This window comes from Vipera berus, assembly GCF_964194415.1.
Source record: "Vipera berus genome assembly, chromosome: 3".
Classification (NCBI taxonomy): Eukaryota; Metazoa; Chordata; class Lepidosauria; order Squamata; family Viperidae; genus Vipera; species Vipera berus.
The window spans coordinates 1424121-1441865 of record NC_138204.1 but is presented as its reverse complement, the minus strand read 5'-3'; the positions used below and the strand labels follow the sequence as shown (position 1 = coordinate 1441865).

Below are 17745 nucleotides of genomic sequence, written 5' to 3'. Positions count from 1 at the left end.
TCTTTTTCCCCCTCCCTCTCTCGAGTGAAGAGATTACAGAGGAAAGGATTATAAGAGAGTAAGCAGGCCATAATGGGCTACGGATGAGAAGGAATGCATTAACGCCGGGGAACTCTGGGAATTGAAGTCCAGAGGTCTTCAAGTGGGCAAGGTTGGACACCCTTGCTTTAAACCTTGAAAACCTGACTTCACCTCAGGGGTCTCTTTTGCTCCAAGAGGAGGGGGAGGGGGGAAAAAAGGACGCCAGGAAGCAGCTTCTCGCCCATCAAATGACACCCTCTTTATTCAAAAATATATTTATGAGACATTTCAGAATATACCGCTGCTAAAAGGACAGCCTGTCCCTCTAAATCTCTAAACTGATTCATGTACAGGTTTAAGAAAATGCCTTTGGGGGGGGGGAGGCGGATCAGACCAAGAGCCGAAAGACCACACTGTGGGGAGGGGAAAGGGGGAGAGGGGGGTCTCCCATCACAGCTCCCGCCCCCCCACCCTTGGATTTCAATTAGGGTGAAACCACGAATGGAATAACATCATGGGGGTGGCTGGACGTGGGAGGCTGTGATTCGGACACGCTCACTTGCGCACCCCGCATACGCAAAGGGGGGGGCTCCTCCCTGCTGTGGGGTCTGGGAAGGGGATCAGCCCCAGTTGCTTCCAGACTCAAAGACCACTGGAAGTTGCCTTCTCCACCTGGGGCACCTCCAGACGTTCGCTGCCACATCTGCCAAGTTGGGCTGAGCTGACGGAGAAGGTGGGGACTGGCGGCCCAAAACAGCCCCCCCAATGGAAGGGATTTCAGGGGGGCCAAATGTGGGCACCAAGCAGAAAGCCCGACCCTTCTATGTAAGGAGAACAAAGGGATTTGAGCAGCAAAAGTCTTCTAAAGCAGGGGTCTTCAACCTTGGCCACTTCCAGACTGGTGGACTTCAAGTCCCAGAATTCCCCAGCCAGGCTATTCCAGGAGTTGAAGCCCACCCGTCTTAAAAGTAACCAGGTTTGGAGACCCTGATGGGACATTGCTGTTCACAGCCTAGGTTATTTACCAAAGGGACCCATTTTCTGCTTCACATCACCTAGAATAGTGTTTCTCACCCTGGCTTGAAGATGGGTGGATTTCAACTGCCAGAATTCCCCAGCAATTGGAGTGGAGCGATTAGAGAGGAAAGGATTACGGGAGAGTAAGCGGGCCACAATGGGGTTACGCGTGAACAGGAATGCATTGATGCCAGGGAATTCTGGGAGTTGAAGTCCGCAAGTGTTACACGTTGCCAAGGCTGGAGACACACACACCCCCGCTTGAAAGAAGGGGCAAGAGGATGCCTCCAAGAAAGGCACAGCAATGGCGGAATGGGTCGTTTCCCATTGCTCTCTTTTGAAAAACAGCAGGACAGCCCCCCCACCCTCCTTGGTGGGGGTCTCGGGGCAAAACGAAGGCTTGCATTTTTATGTCGGCTGCATTGCAAAGTGGAAAGGGCTTCGTCCGACCTGGGCGTGGATCCAAAGGTCTGGGCTCTGTTCACTGCGGTGTGTGTGTGTGTGTGTGTGTGTGTGTGTGTGTGTGGTGTTGGGGAGCAGAAGATGTACCCATTGACTGTTGCTGTCCCTCCCACAGACCGGGAGCCAGGAAGGGAAGGAAGTGGCCAAAGTTTCACAGCTTTGGAGATTGAGGGGATTGGAGACGCTTTCCTAAAGCCCACGGGATTTGAACTGTCTACCCTTACCCCTGTTTAAGGGGAGGGGGAGCAGGAGGGGCTTTCGCTAACCCCGGGGTCCCAGGGTTCAAAGCAGGGGAAGGGGCCACCCGAGGTCATTTGGAGGGGAGGGGTGGTGGTGTTCCGGCTGTCCCCGGGCTGATCCGCCACGCAGCTGCCTCTGCCATTCCTGACCCACAGCCCCCCGCCCCCCAAAATTGACCCTGGCCCCCCCTCAAAACAATCCAGTCTTCTTTTTTTCAAACACATGGGGGAGAAAAAAAAACAAAGCTAGAGAGAGATCAAAATTCTTCGAAGGCTCTGGGCACACATGATTTGTGAGTGCTGGAAGTGCCCGCCAGGGTGAGTTTTCCCGTGGAAAGACACCTTCTGCTTCCCACCCAAAACGAAGGCGGTGCCCTTCTGTGCCCCCGCCCACTTCCTTCCCCCTCCACCCCCCACTTCCCGGCCACCCGGCTGGGCAGCAGCCCCGGTGGAGTTGGAGACGGGCCACGGCGGGGGTCTCTGCCCGTCCCTTCCGAGATCGGCTTCCCGCGAGGATTCCTCATCCCGCCGGAGGCGCCTCCTGCCGGGGAGGGGGGTCCAGGGCAGGTGGGCGGGCGAGGCGGACCCCCTCCCCCGTGTCCTAGTCAGTAGAGAAAAGGTCCCCAGCAGACGGGAGGGGCGCCAGCCCACCAGTGACGTTGGGCAGCAGCGACAGGTCCGGCAGACTCTGGATGTGGGACTTCAGCTCTTTGCGCACCTGGGTGACCCGGGCCAGCTTCTGCTTGTACTCCTGGAAAGGGAGGGGGGGGGAAGGGGGAAAGGAAGAGAGGGAGGGAGAGGGGGAGGACATGAATTAATTTGCTTTTCCGCATTTCTGAAGTTCTGAGTTGCCCACCTTACTCCAAAAAGGGACGCTGGTCAGTGTGCCCCGAAACACCCCAAGGATAAAAACGGTACGTAAAACTAAAGCTTTGCTTTTTTTCCCCCCCTTGAAGACGTTTCGCTTCTCATCCACGAAGCTTCTTCAGCTCCGAACGTGAATCTTTGGGACCATCTGGATGACTTCTCGACTGAAGAAGCTGCTTGGGCGAGTAACGAAACGTCTCGGTTTTAATAAACTGTGGTCCAGTTGCCGAGATTTAACGTTTTAAGACCGGGGTCCCCAACCCCGGGGCCGTGGACCGGTACCGGGCCCCGGCATGCCAGAAGCCGGTCCACGCAAAGAAGGGAAGCCCCATCGGTGGGAGGCAGGCTGCACAGAAAAGCAGGCCCGCTCCGGTCCGTGGAAAAACCTCTCTCCGCGGAGCCGCTCCCCGGTACCCAAAAGGTTGGGGGCCGCGGTGTTAAGATATGGAAGGCCGGCCATTTCTCAAGCTGCATCCACTTGAGCCACCAGCGTGGGGAGGCAGAGGCTGTGACAGATCTCCTCTCCTAAGGAAGCCCATCTGGTGGGACCAAGAAGGAGGGCCTTCTCCGTGGTGACTCCTTTGCTGTGGAACACCATCCCTGCTGAGGTAAGATTGCCCCCCCACACACACACACTCTTTCAAAAGGCCCTGAAGACGGGCTTCTGCCAGGGGGTCTGGAGACCCCGGAGAGAGAGATAGGAAACCCGTCAAATGGTTGACTTGATTGCTGTCACGGGGAAGGAGGAGGGGTGTTTGTTGAGTTTTGTGGCGGGGTTTCACTTCTCTAAGGCGCCTGGAGTTACCAGGAGTGGATGTGAAATTTTGCAAGGAATAAATAAAGCTGTAAAATGCACTCCAAGCACAGCTCCGGTCTGTATTCTCAGCACAGCGATGGGGATGCTGGAGAAAGGATGGGGCAGCCGCAAAAGACGCGCAGAAGAAGGCCTCCAGAACAGAGAGAAATGTGGTTGAAGGATAGGAGGAAGGAAGGAAGGAAGGAAGGAAGGAAGGAAGGAAGGAAGGAAGGAAGGAAGGAAGGAAGGAAGGAAGGAGAAAGAAAGAGAGAGAGAGAGGGGAAAGGAAGGAGGGAAAGAAAGAAAGAAAGAAAGAAAGAAAGAAAGAAAGAAAGAAAGAAAGAAAGAAAGAAAGAAAGAAAGAAAGAAAGAAAGAAAGAAGAAAGAAGAAAGAAAGAAAGAAGAAAGAAAGAAAGAAAGAAAGAAAGAAAGAAAGAAAGAAAGAAAGAAAGAAAGAAAGAAAGAGGGGGAAAGGAGGGAGAGAAAGAAAGAGAGAGAGAAGAAAGGGGGAAGGGAGGGAGAAAAAGAAAGGAAAGAAAGAAAGAAAGAAAGAAAGAAAGAAAGAAAGAAAGAGGGGGAAAGGAGGGAGAGAAAGAAAGAGAGAGAAGAAAGGGGGAAGGGAGGGAGAAAAAGAAAGGAAAGAAAGAAAGAAAGAAAGAAAGAAAGAAAGAAAGAAAGAAAGAAAGAAAGAAAGAAAGAAAGAAAGAAAGAAAGAAAGAAAGGAAGGAGAGAGGGGGAAAGGAGGGAGAGAAAGAAAGAGAGAGAAGAAAGGGGGAAGGGAGGGAGAAAAAGAAAGGAAAGAAAGAAAGAAAGAGAGAGAGAGGGGGTAAAGGAAGGAAGGTGGGAGGGAGGGAGGGAGAGAAAGAAAGAGGGTGGGAGGAGGAGGGAAGGAAAAAAGAAAGGGGGGAGGGAAGGAAGCAAGCAAGGAAGGAATCATCTGTTTCTTAAAATCAGCAGCGTAACACACACACACCCCTCACTAGCTGAAGAGGGTGTGTGTGTGTGTGGTGAGGGTGTGAAGTGGTGGCTTTGGTGGAAATGATGCCGGCTGAGCAGCCCCTCACCCTCCAGAGGCTCGGGGGGGGGGGGAGGGCAAGGCGTCTCTTTTAATGGCAGACTATTTATAGCGGCTGCCTGCCGCAGGAGCCGTTCCCAGCTCCTCTGCCCAGTTCCATTTTGGCCGCTGCGGGGAGCCTCTGGGACAAGGGAGGGGGTCCTCCCATCGTGGTGACCTGTCGCGACGGCCCCAAAACGGATCAGCCCCTTCACCATCCCGATGTCACAACCAGCCGTTGCTAAGCAAGCCCATTGAGCGCAATGGCGCAGTTTTGCTGAAAACCCTCATGAAACACGGTCGTATGAACGCAGGACGGCGGCCAGCCACACAAAGTGCGGGCGCCGGGCTGCCGATCATCGGACCTGTGGAAAGGGGTCACCCCTCCCTTTTTCCAGGGAGGTCACAACTTGGAGTGGCCGGCAAGCAACCGGCTCTAAATCGAGGACCGCCTGGGTGGGTGTGGAAAGCCACCCTCCAGCACTTCACACTATGGCGCTTACAGGACTTCCCCCTAATCTGACGGCTGCCGCAGCAAATCCATTATTATTATTATGATGCCCTGACCGAAGGAGAAAGCAGACGATTAAGGTGCCTCCGCACATCCTGGGTGTTATTTTGCGGCGAAAGAGCACCAGGTGTTTACCCTCAAGGAAAATGTGGCACATGCTTTTTGTGCAAGGCGCTTTTCCAAGAGGCAACTGGATTTTTCCTTGGAGACGTTTCGCTTCTCCTCCCAGAAGCTTCTTCAGCTTTGACCGGGTGGTGGGGAACAGAAGGATTTATACTCCTTGCAGACAGCTTCCATCCTCCACCCTCCACTCAGAACCTGAGGAAGCTTCTGGGATGAGAAGCGAGACGTCTTCAAAGGAAAAACAAGAAAGTCCAGTTGCCTTCTTGAAAAAAAAGCCCCTTTGGGACAAGGATCTTCAACGATCAATGAATGACAGGGAACGCAGAAGGAAGATCGACGTCCTCGTTCTTCCCAAAACTGGTGTGCATGTTTTCAATGCGAAAAGAGCTCAAAAGAAATTGACAGCGACCAGCAAGAAAAACGGGGAGGACACGCAGAGATGGGCGTGCAAAAAAGACAGATTTGAAGAAATTAAGATGATAAAGAACCGTCTGGGGGCAACCGTGACCTGGACGATGGAGAATCTCCAGGGACCTGCTTTTCTGCAATTCTACAATCATGATTAAGCCCAAAGTTGCCGCTATTAAGCGAGACGGCTGTTGAGGGGGCTTTGCCTCGTTTTACAACCTTTCTTGCCGCGGCTGTTAAGTGAATCACTGCAGTTGTTAAGTTAGCAACTGGGTTTTTAAATGAACCTGGCTTCCCCGTGGGCTCTGCTCGTCGAAGGTGGCAAAAGGGGATCACGTGACACCACCCCCCTCGGGGACGCTGCAACCGTCGTAAATACGGGTCAGTTGCCAAGTGTCCGAATTTTAATCACGTGACCCCGGGAACGCTGCAACGGTCTTCTTTAGTGTGAAAAATGGTCATGCATCGTTTTTTCAGGGCCCCAGTCACTAAATGAATAGATGTAAGTCAAGGGTGACCTGTAGAGGGGAGACCAGGGGGAGGCCACGTAATGTGTTCATGGGACACGTGTTAAGGGCACAGCCCTACTGGGAAGGACCTCTCTTACCCCAGGCCCAGCTGACAGCCAGCAAAACGCAGGAAAAACAGTTGCCAGGACCCGCTCTTCCATGTTGATCAGCCCTGCTGATTTTGTCTCGTGTGTCTTTGCAAAACGCAGAGATCATCTGGAAGCCGAATGGCACCAGTCCACCCACGGATTCCTCGCCTGCTTCCAGACTGCTGGTCTCCATCCACGAAAGATTTCAAAATCCCCTTAAAAGGAAGCAACTTCAAGCGAAGATGCAGCCAGACCAAGAAAGTAACTACGGCTCAAAAAGGCCACACGACGTTTGGCGGGTGCGACAAAAGACGAGCAACGCAGGAGTCACGCTGGGGCTCTGGTCCAGCGTAGCAGACAAGGAAATTTCAGGTTTTAAAGACTCTACAAAAAAATAACGGGCCCTATCCGACAAAGTGATATTTAATGTGGAGAAAAGCCAGGTTTTACACCTGGGCAGGAAAACCCCCAAAGGTACAAGTACAGAGGAGGCAAGATCTGGCTAAAAAATAGTCAATGCGAGAGGGACCTTGGAGTCCTCGTGGACGATCACTTGGCCGTGAGCCAGCCGTGTGCAGCAGCAGCCAAAAAAGCCAATACAATCCTGGGTTGTATAAACAGAGGCACAGAATCAAGATCACGTCAAGTGTTAGTACAGCTTTACAAAGCCTTAGTAAGGCCACACCTGGAATCCTGCAGCTAATTTTGGTCACCATATCCAAAAAAAGGAAAAAGTGAAGAGAAGAGCAAATAAGATGATTAAACGCCTGGAGTCTAAAACATACAAAGAACGGTTGCAGGATTTGGGAATGGCTAGTTCTAGAGAAAAGAAGGACTGGGGGAGACATGATAGCAGCATTCCAGTATTTGAGGGGCTGCCCCAAAGAAGAGAGGGGGTCAAATTATTCTCCAAAGCACCTGAAGGCAGGACAAGAAACAATGGTTGGAAACTAACCAAAGAGAGAAACAACCTGGAATTAAGGAGAAACTTCCTAATAGCGAGGACAATTAACCAGTGGAACAACCTGCCTCCAGAAGCGGTGAATGCTCCAACACTGGAGGTTTTTAAGAAGAGACTGGACAGTCACATGTCTGAGATAGTATAGGTTCTCCTGTTTGAGTGGGGGGCTGGACTAGAAGACCTCTAAGGTCCCTTTCAGCTCTATTCTGTGATTGATTGATTGATTGATTGATTGAAAAATACAAGGGACTCTGTTCAACAATCAGATCACTCCACGGATTTGCCACTCAGGGCTGTTATCGTTCACAAACTTAACAGCTAGCAATTGATGGAGATTTTCAGTTAGCAAAGCCGCCTTCATTTAAAACAGGATTGTCCAATCTTGGCGATTTTAAGACCGGCGGACCTCAACTCCTAGAATTTCTGAGCCAGCTTTGCTGGCTGGAGAATTCTGGGAATTGAAGTCCACAAGTCTTAAATTTGCTAAGATTGCACTCCACTAATTTAGAATATACGCCTTCTTGTTCCTTTTTTTTTTTTTGGCTGAATTTCCCTATCACCCATTTCTCCTCTCAGTGCCCGTTTCCTGTTTGTTCATATATTTTCCACCTTCCAGTCAAACCCAATCTCTGCCCATGTTTTCCTCCAACTCTGCAGAAAATTTAAAAAAACGGGTGTGTGTGTGTGTGTGTGTTAGGTGTTGCAGAGCTTCCTGGCGGAGGAGCAAAGCCTCGCATTTTACACCCTTGCTTTGGAGATGCAGTTTAAAAAAACAACACAAAAACTATACTTGGGATGGGCCTGCATCCTGCTTTACAAAAGGGGGCACAGGAAGCCAACGAAGGTACGGGATAAAATTTAATTTATTGTACAGAGGCCTTTAATTTTAATTTTTTATCTTAACTTCTGTATTTATTATATGTTACTGTTGTTAGCCGCCCTGAGTCCTTCGGGAGATAGGGCGGCATATAAGCCCCAATAATAAATAAATAAATAAATAAATAAATAAATAAATAAATAAATAAATAAATAAATAAATAAATAAATAAATAAATAAATAAATAAATAAATAAAAGGGGAGTTGCAGGGTGCGTATATGCACCCATCTGCTAACACCGTGGCCAGTCTCGACTTACGACATTCCGTCACTACGTTAGAGGTAGTCGTCAACGGAGCCCAGAATTACGGTCCATTATGTGGCAGCTGTTGTGAAGCCGTAGTCCTCATCTTACGACATTACATCAGAGGTACGTCAATTGAGCGCCAGGATTACAATCATTAGGGCGCTGCTTTGTAAAGCAGTAGTCCTCAACTTACGACATCACATTTCCACGTTATGGACACAGGTAGTCCTCGGCGTACGACCGCAACTGAGCCCCAAAGCTCCGTTGCTAAGCGAAACAATTGCTAAGTGGACTTTGCCCCGTTTTGCAACTTTTCTCGCCCCGGTTGGGAAGCGAATTGCTGCAGTTGTTAGGTGAGTGACACGGTCGTTAAGCGAATCTGGCTTACCCCGTGGCCTTTGCTGCTCAGAAGGTCACAAAAGGGGATCATGTGACACACATGAGACGTCGCGACCGTCATAAATAGGAGTCAGCTGCCAAACGTCTAGACGTAAATCACGGGACGCTGCAATGGTTGTGAGAAAACCGATTGCAAATCACTGTTTTCAGGGCCGGCGTAACTTTGACCGGTCACTAAACGAACTCTTATGAGCCAAGGACTACCTTTACTGAACTGAGCCCAGAATTAGAGCATTTAGGTTGTGGCTGTGGTGAAGCAGTGGCCCTCGGCTTACTATAGCACACTGCTATATCACAAGCAGTCAACCTAGCCCAGGATTTCCGTCCTGTAGTAAAGAGAGGCACGCCCAGCCACGACATCCCCCCACTCCAGTCATTAGGCAGAGCAGGGGCTGCCTCAGGGGGTGGGAGAGGCCCTGGGTCACTGAATGAATGGTTGTTAAGTCGAGGACTGCCTGTATGTTTGACAATAAAGGTATTATTATTATTATTATTATTATTATTATTATTATTATTATTATTATTATTATTATTATTATTATTATTATTATTATTATTATTATTATTATTCTATTCTAATTCTTATTCTATTCTATTCATTATTATTCTATTCTTATTCTTATTCTATTGTTATTCTATTCTATTCTACAATCTGTCTATTCTACTCTAATTCTATTCTTATTCTAATACTAATTCTATTCCTATTCCCATTCCATTCCATTGTAAGTCTATTCTATTCTAATTGTATTCTGATCTACTCTTAATTCTATATTCTACTCTATTCTATTCTGACGTTTTTCTTGGTCTGGTTGCCCAAAGACTAAACGGCTGCACGTCCTTTCCTGGCCCCTTTGTTCTCTGTGTGGGGTTTAGGGAGGCAGCTCTAGCCCTCCTTTTTGGCAACACACACACACACACACACACACACACACACACATATTCTCTCTCTCTCTCTCTCTCTCTCACTCAGCCGGAGCGAGTTCAGGCCTGGGAAGAGCGGTCCCAACCAGGGAACCATACAGACATTTTATAGGAACAACCCAGATTCTGCAACTGGCCAAGAAAATGCTGGAGGTCGGCAGCAACCTCTAAATCCGGATTTTAACATTTCAGATCGCCAGCCAGTCACCTGCTTAGCAGCCCTTCTGAGATATACTGTACCGACACGGCATTTTTAAAAGAAAAACAAAACAATAGATTAAGCTAGATAAGGAGACAAAAAAAGGAAAGAAAAATTGGCTAGTGAAAGTTAAAAGTGATAGTCAAAGAGTCAGATTTTTTAAAAAAATAAGTTCGGGGAAATGGATTTATTAAATGAAAATCTCGAAATGAAGACATCCTACCTAAGCAACTCGAAGGGCGAATTTTATATACTGAAACACCAAACATGCTTAGCGACGTTTACTGAAATCTGTCAATATTTGTTAAGTGAGAAAGACGAGAATTAGCTATTTGAATCACTGGATAGCTGGAGAATTGCTTGGCAACACAGAAAATGGATGGCAGAAAAAGAGCCACTGGTCCACCGAGCCACGTGCCCTTCGAGTTTGATTTTATTCTTTTAAATTCTTCTCAGATACTGATACTACTACTACTACTACTAAATAATAATAGTTGGAAAGGACCTTGGAGGTCATCTAGTCCAACCCCCTGCTCGGGCAGGAAACCCTATACCATTTCAGACAAGTGACTGTTCAGTCTCTTCTTAAAAGCCACCAGTGTTGGAGCATTCACCGCTTCTGGAGGGAAGCAGTTCCGCTGGTTAATTGTCCTCACTGTCAGGAAGTTTCTCCTTAGTTTGAGGTTGCTTCTCTCCTTGATGAGTTTCCATCCGTTTCTTCTTGTCCTGCCTTCTGGTGCTTTGGAGAATAGCTTGACTCCCTCTTCTTTGGGGTAGCCCCTGAGATATTGGAACGCTGCTATCATGTCACCCCTCACCCTTCTCTTCGTTAAACTAGACATGCCCAATTCCAGCAGCTGTTCCTTGTATGTTTTAGCCTCCAGTCCCCTGATCATCTTTGTTGCTCTTCTCTGCACTCTTTCCAGAGTCTCAACGTCTTTTTTACATCATGGTGACCAAAATTGGATGCAGTATTCCAAGTGTGGCTTTACCGAGGCCTTGTAAAGTGGTATTAATACTTCACTTGATCTTGATTTTCTCCCTCTGTTAATGCAGCCTAGCACTGTGTTGGCTTTTTTGGCAGCTGCAGCACACGGCTGGCTCATATTTAAGGGATTGTCTACTAGGACTCTCACTGATACAATGGACATGTTCTTACCCCAAGCATGTTTAAATACGGTGCCTGCTGGAAATTGGCTCCACGCTTGCACTCACTCCTCTTTCTTGCGAAGTCATCCTTTCTAAGTTCTGGGGCTATCGCAAGATATCCAGAGGCTTCCCTGATTTGGTGAGGCCTTAACCCGCTTGAAAACAATTGATGTTGGACTGTTAATGCCGGCTGTCCATCCATCCCACAACAGTCCTCCACTTACAACTATTTGTTCCAAGTTACAACGGCACAAAAAAAAAAGAGAGACTCAGGACCAGTTCTCACACTTACGACCGTTGCAGCCTCCCCAGGGTCACGTGGTCAAAATTCAGACACTTGGCAACTGATGACGGTTGCACAGTGTCTCGGGGGGGGGGGGGCAGATCGCATGATCCCCTTTTCCAACCGTGTGACAAGCAGAGTCACTGGCGGAAGCCGGATTTGCTTAGCGACCGGTGACTGACTTATCAGCTGCAGGTGTGGCGAAGAAGGTCTTAAAATGTCACGTAACGAATGTCTCACTTAGCAGGAGAAATTTTGGGCTCCATGGTGGCCGTCACTCAAGGACAATCTGTAATTTCCTGACCCCCCAGCAGAGGCAAAATGAACTTGCCTGTCCGTCTGCAAAGTTCTGCGCAAAGATTGGACGAGGAAGGAGGGAAGAAATAGTAGTGGGTTTCCTGCCCGAGCAGCCGGGTGGACCACCCGTGTTTCCCTGAAAATAAGACTGGGTCTTATTTTTATTTTACTCCAGAAGAGGCACCAGGTCTTATTTTTGGAGGTGTGTGTGTCTTTCATACTTACCTCCGGCACCGACAACACCGCCCAGCCGGCTCCACTTCTTCTGGGGCTAAAGGAGCAGCTGAATTCTGGCCTGTACTTCACAGTCAGGCCTTTTTGGAAGGCCTCTGCAGCTGAGTACCGAGCTATGTATTTGATCCATAGCTCGGCTCTCGGCTGCAGAGGCCTTCCGGAAAGGCCTGTGACTGAGAAATGCAGGCCTGGCTGTGGAAGATGCCGCAGAAGGAGAGGGTCAGCAGGAGAGGGCTGGCGGGGCACGTGTGGCAGCTCCACGCCCCCACCCCAGCTTGATTTTTAGGTGTGTGCCTCGCCCCAAAAGTAGGGCTTATTTGGGGGGTAGGGCGTATATTAGGCCCGCCCCATAAAAATCAAGCTAGGGCTTATTTTGGGGAAAAGTCTTACTTTCGTGGGAACAGGGTAGAAAATCTCCTACTTGGTTATTCTAAGGCTGAACAAGAAGCACAAATGGTGGGTTAAGAAGCAACTGCATCTTCTTCCTGGTCATCAGGCTGTGTCCCTCAAAAACTAGGGCAATTTTAAGAGCCTGTGGACTTCAATTCCCAGAATTCCTGAGCCAGCTGGCTCAGGAATTCTGGGAGTTGAAGTCCACAGGTCCTCAAGTCGTGATGGCTCAAGGACAAGCCCTAGAGAAGCTCCAGGCAGTCTGTTTCCCCGGACCGGTGTGCTCCTGCAAGGAGTGTGTGTGGGGGTGGGGGTGCAAAACTCGCCCTACACCGAGGCCACCCGTGCCCAGAAGGCGAAGGGGGCTAGGAGGGAGGGCAGGGCGCCCCGCTCACCTCTAGCTTTTTCTCCTTCTCCGTCAGCACGTCCTTCTGGGTCTGCGTGTACTCGATCAACATGCGTGCCAGCTGGCGCCGGTCCTCCAGTTCCGCAGCTAGCCGCCCGTTGTATTCAGCGAGTAGCAAGCAGGCCTCATCCACCGTCTTCGACAGGCGCTCCGCCGCCTCTTTGTCTGCGCACAGAAGCAGTAAAACAGGTTACGGGGAGGACACACACACACACACACACACTTTTGTGTTGCTGAGAAGCGGGAGGCTGCTCGCCTGGAGGGAAGGATGCCAAGAGAGGGTTTTGCAACCTTGGCCAACTTTCTACCTGATGCAAAATCTGAGAAAGTTGATGGACCGTCTTTTCCCAGCCCAGCAGAGCAGAGCACAAAGGTAGGGGATGTTAGGGGTCCCCTCTCCTAAGGAGGCCCACCTGGTGGGACCAAGAAGAAGGGCCTTCTCCGTGGTGGCCCCCTCCCTCTTATTTGAAGGGCCATCTTTTCCCAGTTTTACACCCAGCGGAGCCACCAGAGTGGGGAGGCTGGATCTACTACCCAAGCCACCGGAGTGGGCAGGCAAAGGACGTTACGGATCCCTTCTCTTAAGGAGGTCCATCTGGTCTTCTGCGTGGTGGCTCCCTCCCTGTTATTTAAGTAATATTCGTATAATAATATTTACATGTAATTTATACCTAAGGGTGTAGGTATACGCAATGTGTGTGTGTGTGTGTAGCATGCTTATATGTGTGTTGTGCATGTGTACGCATTTGAAAGCAGGCGATAGAATTTCATTTTCAATATGGGCTAGTGTGCCCACAGGTAAAAAAAAAAGACAATAGAGGTTACCTACCTATCTTAAAGGACCGTCTTTTCCTAGCTGCATCTGCCCAACCCACCTGAGCAGGGAGACAAAGGATACTATGGGCCCCCTCTCCTAAGGAGGGCCTTCACCGTGGTGGCCCCCTCCCTCTTATTTGAAGGGCCCTCTTTTCCCAGTTACACCCAGCGGACCCAGCAGAGCGGGGAGGCTGGACACATTACGGATCCCTTCTCTTAAGGAGGTCCATCTGGTGGGACCAAGGAGGACCTTCTCTGTTGTTTGAAGGACAGTCGCTTCCACCTGGCCCACCAAGAGCAGGGGATGTTATGGGTCTCCCCCACTTAAGGAGGCCCCTCTGGAGGGACCAAGAAAAAAGGGCCTTCTCCACGGTGGCTCCTTCTCTCAGGAACATGACCCCTGGGAAGGTGACACTGGCCTCCCGCTTGGACACTCTTTCAAAAGGTGCCAAAGACCTGCTTTGGCCAAGGGGGACACTGGTTGGTTCGACTGTTGCCATCAGAGGTTGAGGAGATTCGTTGGCCTTTGACTTGGGCTTCTAGTTCTGTCAGCCCCAAGAGCCACTGTGAGTCGGGCCAGGATATACATTTTATCACCAAACAAGGGTGCCAAACGGTCGAGTCTGGGGGGAAAAGCTGGTCCAAGGGCAGCTCACGGTGTCAGGAATGGGGAGCCTGGAGCGTGTGTGTGTGTGTGTGTGTGTGTGTGTGTGTGTGTGTGTGTGTGTGTGTTCCTTCTTGCCTCCTGGCCCCCGCTCAGCTTCTCAATGCAGCGCTGTGCACACCAACACAGTACGACCACAACGGAGCCCCAAAATTTTATGTTGATAAGCGGGAAATCTGCTAGGTGAGTTTTGCCCCATTTTTACGACCTTTCTTGCCACTGTTGTTAAGTGAATCGCTGCCCTTACTAAATTACTTTCCCGGTTGTTAAGTGAATCTGGCTTCCCTCCGTTGACATTGCTTGTCAGGTGGTCGCAACAGGGGATCATGTGACACACACCCCTGGGGACGCTGTGACCGTCATAAATACGAATCAGTTGCCAAGCGTATGAAGGTCAGTCACATGACCGGGGGGGGGGAGGGGGGATGCTGCAAGGGTGTTAAGTGTGAAAAACGGCCATAAGTCATTTTTCCCAGTGCCGTTGTAACTTCGAACGGTCACTGTTATAAGTTGAGGACTTCCCGTACGATGCTCGATCTGAAGTGGCATCGGAACAGACCCAACTGCCAACATGGCTTCAGAGGAACTGGGGGGGTGGTGTGTGTGGCTTTGCTGGCTGAGGAATTCTGGGAGTTGAAGTCCACAAGTCTTGAAGTTGGCCCAGTTGAGGACCCCCTCTCTGAGACCCCTTCGGTCTCCGCTCATCCAAGCGAGCGGTTTTGGCCCCGGGAGGAGAGTTGCTCACCTGTGATCTTCTCCAGCAGCGAGACGTCTTGAACCTCCTGCGGGAGGGAAGCGATCTTCTGCCGCACGGTGGCATCGCCCGAGGCCGCGTTCTCCAAGTCCTGCAAGGCCTTGATCAGGTCCTCGGCCTGCCCGGGGGGGGGGGGGAGAGAAGAGAAGGTGGGCGCTGGGGCTTCCCCACACAGCCTCTCCCCCAAAGCGCCTGGGGGCGGCCCCTGAGACGGCGCTGCCAGGAGGAACCAAAGTGCCCTGGCCACGCAGGGCGGAGGGTTTGGCTGGCGCTGCCCGTGCAGATGACGGAGTGGCAGAGTTGGAAGGGACCCTGGAGGTCTTCTAGACCAACCCCCTTGCTCACGGCAGAAGATCCTAGAGCGGGGGGTCTCCAAACTTGGCAAATTTAAGACGCGGACTTCAACTCCCAGAATTCTGTGAGTCCCTTTCCATTCCTTCCCTTTTTTCTTTCTTTCCTTCCCTTCCTTCTCCCTTCCTCACTCCTTTCCTCTCCCTTTTCCCTTCCTTCCTTCTTTCCCTTTCTTCCCTTCCTTCTTTCACTCCCTCGCTTTCATTTCTTCCTTCCTTCTTTTCCTTCCTCCCTCTTTCCTTCCTTCCTTCCCTCCTTTTCCATCCCTCCCTTCTTTTCCTTTCTTTCTTCCCTTCCTTTTTCTTTCACTCCCTCGCTCCTTTCGTCTTCCTTCCTTCCTTCCTTCCTCTTTCCCTCCCTTCCCCCTCCCTCTCCTTCCTTTTTTTTGGGGGGGGGGGGAAGTTGAAGCCCACAAGTCTTGAAGCTCCCACGTTTAGACCTCCCTGGCCTAGGCCATTCCAGAGAAAGGGCCGCCCAGTCTCTTCGGGAAGGCCTCCGCTGATGGAGCGCCCCCCGCCTCCGGAGGCCAGCCCTCCCACCCCATTCACTGCTCTCGCTGGCAGGAAGAGATGAATTGGTGGGGGGGGGGGCGTGGCCCTCTCTCTTGCCTGCATCGACACCTGTCCAGGTGACACTCAGCCAAGCTTCAGGACTTTTTGCCACAATTGTCGTTCATTCATTCATTCACTCCTTCCATCTCGGCAATTATTTTCATAAATAACTCGTGGCCGACGTAACTAAGATTCTCCCTTCCTCCTCCTCTATTCCCAATGACAACGACAACCCTGTGTGGTGGGCCAAGCCGAGAGGGACCAGCCCAAGGTCACCCAGCTGGATTTGCAGGCTAAAGCAGGACTGGGATTCGCGATCTCTTGCTTCCTTTCACGTTAAGTAAATCACGTTGTTAAGTGAATCGTATGTTCATTAAGTGAGTCCAGCTCACCCCCACTGTGCCTTGCTTGTCTGAAAGGTCTGGAAGCTGGAAAGGTCACAAACCCTGCAATCATCATAAACCTATGCTGGTTATCAAGTATCCACATTCTGACACATTACTGGGGTGGGAAGTTCAACTTTGTAACATTATAACCTCTGGGAGGGAACCCCAGTCTTGGTTTCACTTTTGATTGTTCTTTAAGGCAGGGGTCCCCAACCTATGGGTACTGGGCTGTGGGCTCTTGGCCAGCAGGCCGCAGAAATGGCTGGCCAGGGCACACACACATGGGCACACATACCCCCCCCCGCTTCCATCTATCTATCTATCTATCCATCTATCTATCCATCCATCCCATCCATCCATCCATCCATCCATCCTATCTATCATCTATCTATCTATCTATCTATCTATCTATCTATCTATCTATCTATCTATCTATCATCTATCTATCTATCTATCTATCTATCTATCTATCTATCTACCTACCTACCTACCTACCTACCTAATCTAACCACATAGGGAAGATGAATCTATCCATCTATTCTTTTTATCTATCTATCTATCTATCTATCTATCTATCTATCTATCTATCTATCTATCTATCTATCTATCATCCATCCATCCATCCATCCATCCATCTATCTATCTATCTATCTATCTATCTATCTATCTATCTATCTATCTATCTATCTATCTCTATCTATATCTCATTTATCTTTCATCTCTATCTATACATTATCTATGTCTAACTCCTATCTATCTATCTATCTATCTATCTATCTATCTATCTATCTATCTATCTATCTATCTATCTATCTATCTATCTATCTATCTATCTATCTATCTTTATCATCTCTAGCTAATTAAATACCTCTCCTGATTGGCTATCATCTGATTTATCCCTCTCTCTCTTTATCTTTCATTTACCATCTGTCTCTCTAATCACCTGCTTCATCTGTCTGTCTATTTATCTGGAGCGCAGAGAGAGGTCATGCACGAAGCCTTCCATTAAAGGGCCTGGAGCAAGTAGAGCACTTTCTCCCATCTCCACTACCCTCCAGGGGTCTTCAGCCAACTCCTCATTACTCCCCATCAGCTGCAAGGTCCAACCCTGGCTGAGAATTATGGGAATGGAAGTCCAACCACCCAGATGGCACAAGAGAGAGAGAGAGAGGCAAAGAAAGGCAAAGAAAGAAAGAAAGAAAGAAAGAAAGAGATATTGAGATAGAGAGAAGATATATATCGATAGAAGATAGATAGATGATAGATGATAGATGATAGAAAGTGAGAGAGAAAAAGAAAGAAAGAAAGAGAGGGAGGAGGAGGGAGGGAAGGAAGGAAGGGGATCCCCTTGCTAAGGGCGCCCCCTGGTGGCGGCTCCCCTCTCCCCAGCGTACCAGCAGGGGCCCGGCGTTGGCGTCCTGTGGGGAGTAGCCTCCGGGATAGTCGTCGTCTTCCTCCTCCTGCATCTGCTGAAACGTCCTCTTCAGGGACTTCTTCTCCTCTGTAACTGAGGGAGGGAAAAGCCGCCTTTTGGGTGCTGGCAAAATCAAAAGGGGCACAATTGCACACGCACGCACACGCACAAACACACGCACAACTGCCCACCCCAAGCAGTTCATCGACCGGGGGTGGGGGGGGTGGAGTGCCCAAGACACAGCATACTCCCCCACCCCCACCTTCGCTGCTCCTCGGGGCTCACTTCGACACTGCACAGAGCCCGGCCTCACTCAGGTCCAGAAGCATCAGAAACTCACCCAGCCCTTA

The 17745-nt window shown here is 50.0% G+C and overlaps 1 protein-coding gene across 1 annotated transcript in view; it reads right to left on the bottom strand.

Moving 5' to 3' along the window:
- Positions 1 to 255: 255 nt before the first annotated feature.
- The window catches only part of RPRD1B (regulation of nuclear pre-mRNA domain containing 1B), a 41759-nt gene continuing 24269 nt past the window's right edge, over positions 256 to 17745 (bottom strand). The window contains exons 4-7 of the mRNA XM_081323819.1: positions 17376 to 17488; positions 14685 to 14811; positions 12449 to 12624; positions 256 to 2490 (exon numbers count right to left, since the gene is read on the bottom strand). Coding sequence (XP_081179945.1) covers positions 2341 to 2490; positions 12449 to 12624; positions 14685 to 14811; positions 17376 to 17488 — 566 coding nt within the window. The 3' untranslated portion in view covers positions 256 to 2340. The remainder of the gene's footprint in view (positions 2491 to 12448; positions 12625 to 14684; positions 14812 to 17375; positions 17489 to 17745) is intronic.